The sequence below is a fragment of the Myotis lucifugus genome, unplaced genomic scaffold (assembly GCF_000147115.1).
Source record: "Myotis lucifugus unplaced genomic scaffold, Myoluc2.0 scaffold_18, whole genome shotgun sequence".
NCBI lineage: Eukaryota > Metazoa > Chordata > Mammalia > Chiroptera > Vespertilionidae > Myotis > Myotis lucifugus.
The window spans coordinates 11,249,121-11,266,826 of NW_005871066.1; the positions used below are offsets into that span (position 1 = coordinate 11,249,121).

Genomic DNA, 17,706 nt, shown 5'->3' on the forward strand with positions numbered 1-17,706 from the left:
AGGGTAGGGTTGGCAGATTTGGGGAAGGGAAAGCCTATTTAAATTTGAATTTCAGCCGAAACTGGTTTGGCTCAGTGGATAGAGCGTCAGCCTGCGGACTGAAAGGTCCCAGGTTCGATTCCGGTCAAGGGCACGTACCTGGGTTTCGGGCACATCCCCAGTGGGAGATGTGCAGGAGGCAGCTGATCGATGTTTCTCTCTCATCGATGTTTCTGACTCTCTATCTCTCTCCCTTCCTCTCTGTAAAAAATCGGTGGAATATATCAAAAAAAAATTTTGAATTTCAGATAAACAGGGAATAATTCTCGTATAACTATTGTTCATGCAATGTATTTTATCTGACAATCCTAAGTTAGGAAGATATTGCACTAGTTCAAGCAACAGAAGAATTATGGCAGTGCTGGTGGTAATATCGTGAAGGCAGAAATGAAGAATAAATAACTAAAGCAGGGGTCCTCAAACTACGGCCTGTGGGCCACATGCAAATACAAATATTGTATTTGTTCCGTTTTGTTTTTTTACTTCAAAATAAGATAAGTGCAGTGTGCATAGGAATTTGTTCGTAGTTTTTTTTAAACTATAGTCCGGCCCTCCAACGGTCTGAGGGACAGTGAACTGGCCCCCTGTTTAAAAAGTTTGAGGACCCCTGAACTAAAGAGAAGGAACCAACAGAAGTTCACACCCAGTTGACTGTGGGGATTATGACAACAGTATTGGAGAGGGTGCAGATTTCTCTCCTGGATGACTGGAAGAATGGGCCATTTCCCCGATGGGAAATGTCAATAATGTAAATAAATAAAGAGTAAGTGTGGAGTAGACAAGATTTTTATATTAGATATGTTAAGGTTGAGGCTTCTGGAAGGCCATATGAGCGCAGAAATTCTACTAAGGATCTGAATCAGAGTTGAAAGTCATCAGCATACAGGTGATAACTGGAGCCACTGCATTTGCTGTGTTCTCCCAAGAAGACAGCAAAGGACATGAAAAATTCTTAAGGAGGACACTCAGCGAGGTGTAGGTGGAAGGAAAAGAGTAGATAAAGAATACTGAGAGTGGACATAAAGAAATGCAGGAGGAAGGCATCATTCTACCCTAAAGGAGGGAGGGAAGAGAGTGAGTGGTTCAGGGGTGAGATGCTGGAGAGGTGATCAGCAGTGTAGGGAATGCCACAGAGTGAGCCCACAAATGCCCCCATGGTATACAGTCAAAAAGAAATAAAGAACTGCTCCTTTAAGAAGTTCATCGGTAAACAGAAGAAAAGAATGGGGTGTGGATCTTGAGGAGAAAGCAGAATCCAGCAAAGGTGTTTTTTAGGATAGAATATGGTAGGATATGGCAGTAGGGTAGGATAAGACTGCACCTATAGGAAAGACTTTAAAACTTTAGTAGCTGATGCAGAAGAAAGCAATATGGGAGGAGATTTAAGATAGGATAGACAGTTGATAAGTAATCCTTCATTAAACACGGCTCCTTAGGAAAATCAGTGGCTGATTGTTGATCTAGGCCAGATTACATTCCCTTCCTCTCAGGACGCGCCTATTTGTTCTTCCTGGTTTCACCCCTTGGTTCAGATCAATCTATGGTGACTACCATTTCTGGAAATGTTGCTCAATTTTCAAAATTTGATTCAATGTATATTTCCTTTGTGTATACATTTACTTATTCAACACAAGTTCATTAAACACCAGTATCTAGCACTGTTCTGAGAGCCAGAATTAGTGAAGAAGACAAAAATACCCTAACATACATCATTCCTTTATTACTTCTTCAACAAAAAATTTATTGAGCATCTCCCTTATGCCAAGCTCTTTTAGCCAACACCTATCTCTTTCCTGTGAATTTGACCTGCAGTTAAGGTACACAACACAATTTACTGCTAATTACTGTTCTTTCATGTATATTGGTCTTAACAAATTTTTTTCAGTCAGGGCTATGTCCTGCACACAGCAAATAACGAAATAACTTTCCTAATATAAATACCCAAAAGCTACTTAAAACAGGATTTAAAATATTTTAAAACTGACTGTCCATCTTTTTTTATTGAAATCTTCTGTGCTTTAATTGCTGTACAAAATGCCCCTTGAGTCATACCTTTCTACAGCACATCAAAGCGTCTGAAGCTGAAGAAGAATCTGTGTCTTTCTGTAGGAGCTGCTGTCACTGAAACTTCACAGAACTGATAAATTGCCCCCAGAGGGATCTTTCAGATAAAGTCTGTCATCATTTTAAAGTCTTGGCTCCTTTTAGACTTTCTTATTCTGTCATTCTGAGCTGAATGAGCTCCCACGTGTGAAAGCAGGTGCAGTAAACAAACTGTTCTTAAGACAGCAGAGGAAATTCACAAGGAACAAATTAATGAAATTAGAGAGAACTGATGGTTCGGTTCCTATGTCTATGGGTGTGGCGCTTTAAACCTTCACTGCCTGTAACTTTTCACATTTTCTTTTTCTTTTTGGTAAGTCTTTAATATGTGCTCAGTAAGGAAGTTACATTTTTAAAATGGGAATTTAGTTTTCTTGTAGTCCTTTCTCCCGGAGACTTCCATTTAGAGTGGCTTTACTACCTATGTAACATAAAGGTATGTAATGAGCCCTGACCAGGTAGCTCAGTTGGTTAGAGCATCATCCCCATACACCAAGGTTGTGGCTTTGATCCCTAGTCAGGACACTTACAAGAATCAACCAATGAATGCATATATAAGTGGAACAACAAATTGATGTTTCTCCCTCTCTCTCTTTATCCCTTCTTTTCTCTCTCTAAAATCAGTAAGTAAATAAAAAGTTTTAGAAGAATTATATAATAAAATGCTAAAAAATACAATATCAGATGTCAAAATCATAATATTTTCTTTACAGAATGAGGGTCACATTATCACTATATCTGGCTTCTCTGTTCTCAGTTCAGATTACTCAACATAGTAATTATTTACAATATGCCAAGTTACATAGGTTAGCATATGTAACATGTCAGATTTCAATGCTCCACAGATACCACCATCCAAGTTACTTCTGCTTTTATGTTCTTATACTGATTAGATTCAAGCTTTCTTACTTAACATCATATATTGATTTCTCCCCAATTTCACTCCTGCTTTTCTGGTTGGTATTATAATGAACGATAATGGTAGGTGGGAGAGACTTCTAGTTAGACATGAAATCCTTTCAAATTCAGGTTATGTCAACAGTTGCTAGAAGACAGCAAATAGTACAGATTATTGGCCGAATGCAGTAATGAGAAGGTTAGAGGTTCAAGGGCTAAATGACATAAGATCAACACGTGGCTTTTCCACCACTTAATTATCAGGTACCTGTTCTCTTATTCAGTTTCATCATCAAGATGCTCTTACTTATCTCTCAATCCTGATATTCAGTCATTTCCTATGTCTCCAGAGTAGAGTGATGAGGAATAAACTACTCTCTCTACTTTACAACAGTCAAATGAGGTACCAAAAATAAAACTGAAAAATGTAAAAGAACTACATTTAAAACATAAACTCTTCATATGTGCTAAAATATTGGAGATACTAAATGCAACAGTTTAAATAGCATTATTTTAGAAATCTTTGATGCAGTGAGTTACCACACTTTTTTTAAAACTATAATCAATAGTTTCTAAATTTTGGGCATAAAGACCTTAAATATAAGGAAATAATGATTTATTGAAAAGTAGCATACCATTTTTTAGACAATATTTTTAATTTTTTTAAATTTCTTTATTGACCAAGGTATTATATATGTGTCCTCTCCCCCCCCATTACCCCCAATACCATTTTAATGTGGGTTGAAATATGGACATGAAGTCATAGCTTGTTGTAGAATATTAGTTTAGTAATCTCATCAAGCAAATATTTATTTTGGCCTTCACAAATGTCAAGTCTTTGATCTTTAGCATGTCCTATCTGAACTATCTTCATAAATGTTTTCTTTGAGTCTGATTACCTTTGTTTAGGGTTTTCTTAAGTGACATCTGGGCCCTATAAATATATTCTGAAGTTTAACACTATATTTGATTTGACATGTTTATGGATGCACGTTGGTACTAACAATTTAAAATTTTTATTTTGTGCAGGAGGAATTTGTGACCCTGGAGATTCTCATGAAAATGATATCATCCTGTATTCAAAGACTGAAGGAAGAAAAGAACATATTACACTGGATACCCTTTCTTATTCCTCATATAAGGTATACATGCCATTTTGTTTGCCAAAAGGCCCCACCCCAGAGGTCAAGTTCAAAATCAAGTTAGACCAAGTTAGATACAGAGGATAACTTTCTCTTCTAGCACCCCAGGAAGTTACCAGATTACTTTAAAAGTGACATGGACATGGATACAGATGTCTTGATAACTTTTAAAGATCTTATAACAACTTATTTTCAGGAAGAGAGAGCTAGGTGACTTGGTTGGTTGGAGTGTCATCCTATATACCAAAAAGGTTGTGGGTTTCATCTCCGCTCAGGGCATGTATAGGAGACAACCGATTGATGTTTCTTCTCACATCAATGTTTCTCTCTCTCTCTCTCTCTCTCTCTCTCTCTCTCTCTCTCACACACACACACACACACACACACACACACACATCAATAAACATATCCTCAGATGAGGATTTTTTAAAATATATTTTATTGATTTTTTACAGAGAGGAAGGGAGCGGGATAGAGAGTTAGAAACATCGATGAGAGAGAAACATCAATCAGCTGCCTCCTGCACACCCCCTACTGGGGATGTGCCCGCAACCAAGGTTCATGCCCTTGACTGGAATTGAACCCGGGACCCTTGAGTCCGCAGGTCGACGCACTATCCACTGAGCCAAACCGGTCAGGGCTCAGGTGAGGATTTTTAAGAAATGGCAGTTAGCCCAGCCGGCATGGCTCAGTGGTTGAGCATCAACCTATGAACCTGGATGGAGACCACGGTTCAATTCCCAGTGAGGGCACATGCCCAGGTTGCGGGCCTAATCCCCAGTAGAGGGCATGCAGGAGTCAGCTGATCAATGATTCTCTATCATCATTGATGTTTCTATCTTTCTCTCCCTCTTCCTTCCTCTCTGAAATCAATAAAAATATATTTAAAAATATAAAAACTAAAAATGGCAGTTATATACATTGTAATTGCAAGATTGATTCTAGGAAAATTTTCACAGACCCACATAGGGAGGATTACGAGTGATTTTGGTTTCCTTTGTTTTGAAGGTTCCATCTTTGGTTTCTGTAGTCATCAATCCTGAACTTCAGACGCCTGCTACCAAATTTTGTCTCAAGCAAAAGAACCATCAAGGGTATAATAAGAATGTCTGGGCCATAGATTTTTTCCACATCTTACCTGTTCTCCCTTCTACGATGTCACACATGATACAGTTTTCCATTAATCTGGGATGTGGAACACATCAACCTGGTAACAGGTAGGAAGCCCTATTTTTGAGTGTGTGAACTAATTAAAAATGAACACATCGACTTGACTATTAAATCAGAGCAACTTCTCATTAGGTTTTCAGCTGGATTTTTAATAAACTACCCATTAATAAACTGAAAAGTTCTTCAGTTAACACAGAGCATGATTGGATAGATTTCAAATAGGAATAATTTTATTCTAAGAGCTTGGTCTTAGGTATCAGAGGAGCTTGCATGTGCTGTGGCAGCCATCCATTCTGACAGATTGTTGAGAGAAAAGAGAAAACAAGAAACTAAAAAAAGCTGGAACTCATGTTGGTTAGTGACCCCCTAATAATAGGAACAGAAATCAATTAGCACTTCAACAGCTATGATTTCTCAGTTTCACTTGCTGAAGTGTTGCTCGTGTCCTTTCTCAGGATTTTGTCATTCACATTCATGGGTTGAAGTGGTGGCAGTGTGAGACATGGTAATTGCCTTGCCATCTATCAAACTCAGGAGCACAAACTCCAGTTACCATTTGTTGTCTTTAAAACAGAGGTGGTTTCTATAGCAGTAATGTAACTGCTTGCCCTTTAAAGGCTGGTCAGACTTCAGTGGAGGGGAAAACAATATTTTCAGAAGCAGCATCTTAAAAACTTTTACCCTAGTTCTATAGATGACTGATGTACTTAACAAGAAACAGGTAATTACATTTTATTTGTTATATTTTCCTCTTCCGTGTTGTGCTTGTTCTGGTGTTATCAGTGTCAGCTTGGAGTTTTCCACCAACCATGGGCGTTCTTGGTCCCTCCTGCACACTGAATGTTTGCCTGAGATCTGTGCTGGACCCCACCTCCCCCACAGCACCATCTACTCCTCTGAAAACTACAGTGGGTGAGTAAATTCTGGGATATCCAGAGACTTTAATCCATGTTGCAGACTCAAAATCAGCGAGTAAGCCTGAGACTAGTATGTTTTAGTTAATAAGCATGGAAGCTGACCTCTCTTTTTCAGCTGATTTAGAAGTGATCTTGTGAAAAGGGAAAAAAGACTAACTTTGGTATATCGGATGTAAGATGATAATGGTAGGATCATTCATTCTTCATGTACTTGGCTGTTATATTTTGGATTACATAAATTCAAATTCTATATAGTGATTATGTGGTTATGCCAGAAGGCTTATTGCCAAAATACTTAGTTATGGAACAGTGCGACATAGATAGTGAAAGTTAAGCTTTGGAATCAAACCTAGGTTCAAGTCCTGATTCTGCCATCTACTTGTGTAATGATACTTACTCTTTCTAACTCTCTGCTTTTTTCCACATAAATTAAGGGAAATGATACACCCCTTTGGGGGCAGTTAAGAGAATTAAAGATGACTATGTAAAACACTTGCCATTTTACAGAATAAGCACTAGATAAATAGTAAAAACATTCTCAAGGAGAGAAAATTAAGTTGAAGATTATTCTCTTTCTTAGCCTCTCTTTAAATGTGCATAGGACTAAGGGATAGCAAAAAATAAAAAGTAATCAATGCTAGAGGACACCCCATCTCTGCACAGATACTTACCATAGAACTAGAGGCCCAATGCACAAAATTTGTACAAGGAGCTCGGCCCCTGCCCACTGCAGCAGCTACCTCTGCTTCGCCCCTGCCACTGTGGCTTTGTCCGGAAGGTTGTCCTTACATCCGGTCTAATTAGCATATTATACTTTTATTATTATAGATACTATTTAACTCTGAATTATTCATGTAAAAATTTCTAAAACTAATGTCTAAAAACATAATATCATTTGCGATTAAGAATGTATATGGATGATATGGATGTTTTTATAAGTGACATGTTTGTTTTAAAACTATAAACAAATAAACTCCACAAGTAAATTTAAAGAGTTTATTATCACATTGAATAGACCGTCAAATCTCAGAGGGAAGGTGGAGGGGTGGGGTAAGAGATCAACCAAAGGACTTGTATGCATGCATGTAAGCATAACCAATGGACACAGACAGTAGTGGGGTGAGGGCATGTGCTGGGGGGTAGGAGCGGCCAGGGAAAGGAGACATATGCAATACTTTTAACAATAAAGAATTTAAATTTTTTTAAAAAGGAGTTTATTATCAAACTTCAGTGCTACCCGCAGGCACACAGAAACTAGAACATCAAAAGCATGTAAAATAAATTGAAAAGATGTGAACAGTGTGTGGAGCTGTTTTGTGCTAAATTTCTTGCAGGTGGAACCGAATAACGATCCCCCTTCCTAACGCAGCGCTAACCCGGGACACCAGGATTCGCTGGAGACAAACAGGACCCATCCTTGGAAACATGTGGGCAATTGATAATGGTTAGTTTATGCCAGTCTCAATCACATGCCATTGAAGCAGAGTCTTCCTGTGCTTTTGTTCGTCAGCACAGACGTGATCACATTTCCAAGTCATGGTCTTGTGATTCATTAAACGCCCTTTCTTCCCTCTCTTCTCTGCATTCCATTAGAAGCCCAAGGATACACAAGCAGAAAAAAAAGGCAGTAGAGTCAGCAATATTAGATGCTAGAATGTTTCAACATACATAATTTTAAAATGCATAATGCCCTGAAACTCAAATTCACATTGATGACAAGGGATAGTCTAACATTTTCTTTGAATGTTTTATGCAAAATTAGCATAAATACTTACCATACTGCATGTATTAAAATAAGACCCATTCTTCTCTTCGTAGCTACGACAACATCTGGAATGCTTATCTTTTAGATGCAGACAGCACACATAAGAAAACATCTTCTCTAGAATGAAACTTGTGAAGTAAAACTTCTACCTCTTCTTCAGAAAACAGTATAAAAGAAAAATATAAAAACACAATATTTTACTTTTAAATAAATTATTAATTTTTGTATAATTTAAAAGCCAATATCACTTAGGATAAGTGCACATGAGAGAATATATTTTAAGTATTGTGTTGCATGGCTGTAAACTTCTTATATTTGTTTTTAAAAGCCAACTCTCTGGTTTTTAATAATTCTAATTATAGGCAGATTTAGAGATTTCCTATTTTTCAGAGAGTATATAAATCTGATTAAAGAGTTATACTATGAGGAAGTAGACAGGGAGGGAAGAAGGGAAGGACAAAATGTCAATACATAGCAAATTCAACATTGCCACTGACTTATAAAGTAGGAAAAGCCTATACCATTGTTTAATACTGATTTTCCATGTCTTAATCTTTCTGTTATTTTTGAATAATTTAGAAATTGATATGCAATTAATTAAATAAGTTCTTGAAATTCAGAAATAACTTCAGGCAAAATACTTTGCTGATGATGCCATGTAAAATTTTTAAATAATCTGTATTCAAAGAAAACCAGTAAAAGTCCCAGATTTCAAGGACCACACGAGTTATGTGAACACAAACAGCGCATTTGAAAAAACAAGATGAGCTTGTTGAAATGGAGTTTCTCCATCCATAGAACATTTTGCATAGCATTTTAATTACTACACCTTTTAATTAGCTGCAGGGAATAAGTATGTGCCTCTGGATAAGGGATATGGATGACTTTCGCCTTCTGTCATACTTTTCAAAGGTCCTATAACAAACTTATATTACTTAGTCATAAAAGAAACTGAAAAATCAGTAATGAAATAAAGCATCTGAAGAAACTAAGAATGCAATGAATGACATATAAGCCTCTGAAAAGAATATCTGAATTTCCTAAAGAAGGCTATTACAACATGATTCCAAGTCAGAAAGTGTTTACATCCTGAGTTCTCATTATCGGGATTTGTGTAGAATGAGAAAAGGTAAACGTACATGAAATGAGCATGGTTAGCACTATTTGCCAAATGCAAAACTTGGGGCAGAATCTCTTCAGTTCTGTTATCTTATGTGTAAGGCTTTCACACAAAAACAGGACCTAAGAAGCCAAGTGGAGGACACACACTCCTTCAGAGAGACAGGTGTGCCACCTTGCCAAAGGACTCTCTCCCATTTCACTATGGAATTCCAAAATTATATGAAGAAAAAACAGGTCAATATCCTACGTCTGTTAGGTATGCTTTTTGTCTACATGGCGAGTTAGCTTCCACTAGTGAGTAAAAAAAGCATTTTGGAAATTATCCTGAAATTCTTAACAAAATGGAAAATCCTAGAGCAAGTCTTAGTTGTCACTTTTTAAATTTTCCCAATTTGCTTACATCAATGGTAATAGTGAAGAAAACACATCTGTCCTTTCCACACTCTTAAGAAAAAGAAGCCTGACAACTTATTCATACTGCAATTCCTAATAATTCCATCTTTAGCAGGCAGGGATGACAACAAAATTCTTAATTATAATTTAACTCTTTTATTGACTGGGAAAGTCTTGTTTTATTTTTGTTGATGGTTGTTGTTGTTTTTATGATGGGAGCTTTTTGAATAATGACATGGGTATAATACAGTATAAGGCATTCTCAAGAGTGAACCTGCAAAGTGCAGTGAACCATTTAACAGGACTTAAGACCAAATCCTCCTGCAGCCATAAAACCGGGTGTGCTGGGAAGACAGTTCATAAGCTTTTCCAAGCTAAAGAAGAGTGAAACTCCTTTCTGGTTCCTCAGCACTCAGCCTCCAGTGGAACTCATCAAGCAGGTGGCAAGAAGGACACCTGTCCCCAATATGGTGATGACGACCATAACCCTGTGGTGTCAGACAGCACGCTAAGCATGCAACATCTCGTTTATTCTTTCCTCCAGGGACAAAGAATAAGGACACTGAGGCTTAAATGGATAAATCACGTATCCAGTGTTTCCCAGGTGACACTGAATATGAATCCAGGGTTATTGACACTTAAAACCAATAGTTTCAACCACTCAGCCTGCTGTCGACCTCTTCTTCAACCATCAGTTTCCTTCAGCAAGTGTTTTTCCTGGGCCACTTTGCATTACATTCGAATTACCATACCTGTTAAATGACTCCAGAGAATAAGTGCTTATAGGAACACAGGCCACAGGAAAATTTATTTTAAAGCAAAATCATTTAATTTTGACATGATTACAAGATAGAAAAGAAAATGGTCATGGATGGTAAATTTGTTTATGCCGGAAATTGAATATGTGAAGTCTGAACAACCATTGCATCTCTAATTCCTCATTGGTTTTGTTCCACTTTTATACTATTTGGTGTGACTTGATTATACTGATTATCAAACAGCTTAATATCTTAAATATATTTGAGTCTGAGTATCTCAGAACCTACCATTCAATAGCGAGGAGCCCTATCACTCAGCATTCCAAAGATTAGAATTTCAAGTATTAGAATTCATAATATCATTGTCAGTCAAGCCCACCATTTAGGGATAGACCTGCATTATAGAGAAAAGGTTTTACTCAACAACAGATTTTAATTCCCCATTTGAGGAAGTTGAGGAAGGATGATTAATATATGTAACACTCATCTTCAAAGCTATAGATTATTACCTGGTAAGAATGGAAATCATAGTTTTTAAATTAAATTATACCCTCTCCATTGCATGCTATATCTACTTGATCCTTTGTAAATTCTTTATTTCTACCTAAGGAAATTAAGCTATGTAGAAAGTTCAAGGCAGAAGCATTAATATTCTGCCTGAAATCATTTTAGCTCAGGAGACTCTGTTAAGGAACCCAAATCACATGTTCCTACTTTCTTTGCTATGAAACATTAAAATCTTGAAAGAATTAAGTTAAGATAGTTCTGGCAGATTTGTAACAAAGCACTTACCTTGTCACACAGCACTCCACATGTCACACTAGTTTCTTGTGCACAACGTGTATACAGTGGGCTAGATGTCAGGGGCATTGCTTCACAAAATTGTTTTAAATGCCTGAGGTATTCTTGGTTTTTCCCATCTTTATGCCATCTTTCACATGCTGTCTCTTGCCCTGCAGTTTACATAGGCCCGTCGTGTCTCAAATTCTGTTCTGGCAGAGGACAGTGCACTCGGCATGGCTGCAGGTGAGCCTTTTAAAATTATACTTACACTTCTCTTTTTTTGGTACATACTTTATATGTTTAAGCCACAAATCATTTTAACCTAATATTTTTTCAGGGTTTTGAGGTCTTTGAAGACCAAAAGTAAGGTACTCCAAGTGGAATTTAAGCATAACAAAATATTAAGTGTATTTTATAAATTGACATTAATGAATAAATTAATTTCTACTAAACTAAAATGTGAACAACTTTAGCATACCTCATGTAAATTTGTGAACAAATTTGAATTCCTTGTAGCTTGATGACTGCCTTTTCTGTATTTAGTACATTCTTTAATGTTATTTTCCCATAGACTTGTTCTAGTGTTTGTGAGTCATATTTTAATTCCTAGCATACTTTGTAAAATGAATTATGAAAATCAATTCTGACCCATAGACCTAATACTAAAGGAAACTGAGTGAGCCAAATTTATAGAAGATTTGATCAGAAAATTCATCTTTAAATATAACTTTGCAATTTTGCTTCCTTTTGAAAATCATTTGGGTCTTTAAAATGATGTATAAGGTATATTACATAATGTTGAAATCACTCCTGAAATCACCTGTGTGTGCTACCCTATTGTTTTGCTGCAAAACAAAGGCCACAGAGGTATTTAAATATCTGAGTGGAATCCTAATCAGCATCCTATCCCAAGTGTGTAACTTTCGACTAAAAGTATGCTTTCAAAACGAGAACATGGAAACTGACTCCCCTGTAAGTCATCTCTAAATGCTCACCAATTTCTCCCAGTCACTGGTCCTAAGAAGACACGTTTAAGATACACAAAGATGCATTTGTCCTGAAATGCACTCTGGCAATAGTCTTGTTGGGAACACTGATTCCACTTTGTGGCCATATTCAGTTTCCCAGTATTAAAATGTGTCCTCCTTAGGTAATTTTTAAGTCCTTCTTAGAAACTACTTGGCTATTCAGAGTCTGACTTAAGTCAATGAGGTAACATGTGAAAGAAGCAAACTGTGTGAGGCTCATTTACATGCTCTGCAAAATATTGTTTTCCTTTCCCACTCCCATTTCTAATGCCAAGACAACCCTCAAACTTCAGTTTATGGTAGTTCTTGGCATTTTAAGGCCCAACTTCTTTGATAATATGATGATTGCTATAAACTTTCTCCCTCTGAATATCCAGTGCACATCAAAGTTGGCATTTGATTTCAACATGTTCATACATTCCTTGGACCTCTCTGAGGCCAGCATGGATCCCAGTTTCAGAGCTAGTGGTAACAAACAAATAGCCTTCTAAATTAAATCATAATATCACTTCACTGGTCCACTTGCTTTATAAAAGGCTTGATTCAGAGACTCTAGGAAGTTTTGAATGCCACCCCAAAAGACACCAATTTAATTTTGTAATGGGCTGGCTACATAGCAAATATAGTAAGAAAGAAGTAATAAATAAAAATAAAGGATTTGAAACTAATTCCTGATAAGTAAATTTCTTTAAATAGAAGAAGGTTCTGAATTCAATTGTTGAGTCTTCTGGGATGAGTTTTTTCACTGGTAAAAGGTGCAGGGAGTCCATACATATTCTAGTCAGCTAACATAAACAGTGTGTTCTTACATGGCAGCAGGCAGGTTGTTGTGGGGGTTTTTCCTCTTTTCCTTGAAGCACTACTAATTTGGGATTCCACTGAGAGGCAACACAGTTCTGCGAAGGACATCTATCTAGGTCAAGGGTGTAAGCATTTCCTTTAAAATTCCCATCTAAGTTTGAAATAGTTGATACATTTATTTCCAGTCTTTTTCAAATAATTCCGGTCACAAATATAACATGTATGTTTACACTTGTTCTTAAAGGAAATTTATTCTAGATATCTTATAGAAGTATTTTATTTATGTTGTTTCTTTTACAAGTTAAGTGAACATAATTATAGATAAAAGTATATACCTTTGACAAAGATTTTAAATTGTAAATGTGCAAAAACATAGATTATTTGGAGATAAATTGCTGGCATTGGTCAAAGGTGAGTGCTGAGTTATTGTTTTAAGTCATAAGCTTTTTATAGCAGAGCTATGCAAAGTGTGTGTTCTTCTGTAATATTCACAGTCTGCCCTTACCAAGTCTTCTGATTCAGAATTCTCCAAAGTCTGATGAGCCTTGCCTACCATTCAATCAAATTCTGGCCTCTGGACTTCCTCCTCCCCAGGGCAGATTCAGGAAACTCTGAAAGGACCAACAGTTTAAGATTTAATTTCATGGGCTCTCTTTCAGGTGTGACCCTGGATTTTCTGGCCCAGCTTGCGAGATGGCATCCCAGACATTCCCAATGTTTATTTCTGAAAGCTTTGGCAATTCCAGGCTCTCCTCTTACCATAACTTTTACTCTATCCGTGGTGCTGAAGTCAGCTTTGGCTGTGGTGTCCTGGCCAGTGGTAAGGCCCTGGTTTTCAACAAAGATGGGAGACGTCAGCTAATTACATCTTTCCTTGACAGCTCACAATCCAGGTGAGTGAAGGCAGGGTGGAATACATACTGAAACCAGATAATAATGTTTGAACTTAGATCTATTAATTTTCTATTTTGTATTTATTTATTTTTGCTTATATATACTATTCTCATCTAAAACCAGCATGAGAGAGAGTTTATATAGGGTTAATTTGCCCTAATTTTAAATAAACTAAAAAGCTCACTGATGACTTTAAGATACTAATGACTGACTAGAGTTTAAAAAATATGAAATGTTGGCATCAAAACTGTGTTCTCAAGCCAAGGACTAGTTAATTATTTATGTAGTTTTGTTTATTTGACAGCTTGCAGAGGCTGATGAGATTTACATTGCCCTTCCCCCAGTGCTCAATAAATAATGCAGTAAAGGAATGATTGGCATTTTAAGTGTACATACACAAGTCATAGGATACAGATATGTATAAATACACAGTTATATTTGTATGTATGTATCTGTATTTAAACCAGTGCATGGACCTTATCTTCTACACATATTCATACATCTCACAGTGAAATTATATTTTATAAAAGAGGGATGAGTGGAAACCTACAGCTTTGGGGTAGTTCATGTAAATTTGTTTGAAATTCTTTAAAAACCAAGATGAGCATTATGATTAAAAATGTTTGTGCACACACTAATTATAGACAATTCATGTCTAGGTTTCTCCAGTTCACATTGAGGCTGGGGAGCAAGTCTGTTCTGAGCACATGCAAAGCCCCTGACCAGCCCGGAGAAGGAGTTTTATTGCATTATTCTTATGATAATGGGATAACTTGGAAACTCTTGGAGCACTACTCATATCTCAACTATCATGAGCCCAGGTATGTTGCAAATCATCTGGAAAAAATCGTTAGAGAAATAGCTCTTTCCTGAGGAAGTCTTCATTCAAATGGTGTAAGATTCCAGATATTTTTCCACTGCAAGATGGTGAGGACAAAGATTGATGAATCTTGTAATGAAAAATTAGCAAGCCACATTCTTCTACCCCAATAAATTTGGAGAAATTTATCCTCATATTTTGAAATGTGCATATAAGAGAAATAATTTAATGCCTAGGAAAGAGAAAAATACTTAATACTATTTTTCTCATTTAACTATAGTGCAAACTATTAAATATGATTTTAATATAATACTGAATTATAAATGCTATTGGTGAATATTTGATAGCAATATAATATAGTAGCTAATAATAAATCATATGAAATAATAACTCATAAAATATGATAGTAAATTTTATATTATAATTAAGACATGAATATAAATAACTTTTTCTAGCATGTATAGAGTCCCTGGTAAAGGTGGAGTGTGAGGATATAACTAAAGTCCCTTCTTCATGCTCCTTCTATTTGTCTTTAGCTTATGTATTTCACAATCTATAGTCACAGTTGTGAGACTTAAGTTTCACTTAACGCAGAGTAGTAACCACTATAAGTGGTATAATTTCAGAGATGTTCAAGTCATCTTGGCCCCTTTCAGAATATTTGTTAATCTGCTCACTGAAATTCCTTTAAAATATCAGGAAAAGAGGAGAATGGGAAAGTGAAAATACCATTGGAGGAGGGTACCATTGTGGCTTACGTTCCCAGTGGGATACAAAGAACTCACTCCTAGAAGTCCGTGCAGATCATGGGGAGATGTGAAAAACACTGAGGCTGTGGGCACTGAGGTTCGTGTGGGCACCATGGTGACTGGCAGGAGCACTGATATAGATTTAACATACTTGAGCATTTTTTTAAAATGTATTTTTATTGATTTCAGAGAGGAAGGGAGAGGGAGAGAGAGATAGAAACATCAATGATGAGAGAGAATCATTGATCAGCTGCTTCCTGCATGCCCCCCATTGGGGGATCAAGCCCGCAACCTGGGCATGTGTCCTGACCGGGAATCGAACAGTAACTCCAGGTTCATAGGTCGACACCCAACCACTGAGCCATGCTGGCCAGGCAAACCTGAACATTTTTCATAGGGCTGTTTCCAGAATTAAGTATTTGCAAATTGATGAGAACTTTTATTTTCATGGAAAATAAAGTAGCATGTAACAGAGATTATAGTTAATAACTATTATGAATTACAAACACTATATAAAATTTTAAGAACATACCAGATGTATTGGATATTTCCCTTTAAAGGTAAATGTAAGGCTAAACTCAACTTTCTCACTCAGTAGACACATATGAATACTAAAGAAATGTTTCATAGGCTCTCCATAGTGAACATTAAAAGAAAATTTAAAATCAAGGTGATAATCATAATAATGATGAAAACATGAAGAAAATGTCACCACCCTAAGTTCATGTGGCCTACAGCACAATTTTTTCTAACGAGGATGGACAGCTCCAAAATTCAGTAATCTATCTAGATCATGAAATTTAATTAATCCTTGTTGATATGAAAAATAATTACACATTTAATGTGCGATTGCAAAGGTGCATTTAATCTTGCCTGCCTCTTGACAGCAGCATTTTTCTTCTAAGCAGGATCAAGGTGGCTCTTCAGCATTAGGTATGTGCATAGCTTGAAAGATTAAGATCAGAGTGGAGATTTTCTTTCAAGAAGAGGCGAGAACACTTTCATTTTCTATATACGTACCACTGTCTGAGACTCTTCTTCCCTCCCCCTCTCTCTTACAAATATTAATAAAAGGTGATTGACAGAAGTGGATTTTGATATATTCTAAATGCTAAATTATATCTTATATAATAAATAATACAAACCATGTAAATTCTTCACAGGAAAGTTAAATATATCTTGATGCCGTTAGCTATTGCTGTATTTTCTTCAGCGTAGCATGCTGCCTGTAATTGCTCTGAATTCCATGTTGTTCCTTTCTGTCATGGTTGTTTGAAAATGAAGTATGATCTATAAATTAGATATGTTAATTGGCTAACCATTATTACTCCTAGCCAATTTCTAATAATTTGCTTGCCTATGATTCATTCAATAAATGAAAGAACTCTATGTGCTTGTTATTTATAAAATTGAAAGTCTGTGAATATATTTTAGTTAATCTTTTAATTCAAACTGATTAGGATGTCTTGTGAAATAATTGGTATTTTTATTAATGTAAAGCTTTGTATCACTGATGAGACTAAAATTATTCTATATATTTCTTTTCTTAGTCTATATTTTTCTTAATTGTGGGGCTTGTTCTCATATTCTAAAATTATTATGAAGCCTAATCTTATTTTGATTATTGTATTTGATTATAAGAAATATATGAACTTAGTATCTACTTTAAAAAGGAAGATTGATACAGAAAGTCCTCTTAAGTCCCTGGGCTCTCTTGTAGGAATTCTAATCAAATGGTTCCATAGCTATTCTAACCAGCCCTGTAATATGCATAGCGTGGTGAAAGCAATCTGCCACCCTACCACAAGACATGAAGTAAAGGTCGAGAACACAGGCTCTAGAGCCAGGCTGCCCAGGTCTAGATCCTGGCATTGTTACTTGAAAGCTGCCTCTGTATTCAAATATCTGTTAGGGTACGCTGATAATAGTAGTTCATTCTCGCAGCAAGAATTTAAGTCCTTATGTCAGGTACTGTTCTAGGTGCTAGGACACAATAGTGAAAAACTGACTCTGCCATAGGATACCATCCCAATTTCATAGCTGAAGATGCTGAAGCACATAGAAGTTTAGTATCTCCCCAAGAGTCTGGGTACAGACCACGGTCTTAATATCTCTGCCAGAGAAAATATTGGTCATTTTATTACATTATCATATCTATATATATATAAAAGCCTAAGCGACCGTTATGACCAAACCACCGGAACGACCGGTCAACCAGTCGTTATGATGTGCACTGACCATCAGGGGGCAGATGCTCAACGCAGGAGCTGCCCCTTGGTGGTCAGTGCACTCCCACAGCCAACCTTCCGCGGCTGGCCAACCTCC

The 17,706-nt window shown here is 36.6% G+C and overlaps 1 protein-coding gene across 1 annotated transcript in view; it reads left to right on the plus strand.

Moving 5' to 3' along the window:
* The window catches only part of RELN (reelin), a 419,315-nt gene that overhangs the window by 263,638 nt on the left and 137,971 nt on the right, over positions 1–17,706 (plus strand). Inside the window, 7 exon segments of the mRNA XM_006085409.3 lie at positions 4,069–4,181; positions 5,190–5,398; positions 6,135–6,263; positions 7,603–7,712; positions 11,266–11,332; positions 13,578–13,811; positions 14,472–14,633. Of these exon segments, the coding sequence (XP_006085471.1) occupies positions 4,069–4,181; positions 5,190–5,398; positions 6,135–6,263; positions 7,603–7,712; positions 11,266–11,332; positions 13,578–13,811; positions 14,472–14,633 (1,024 nt within the window).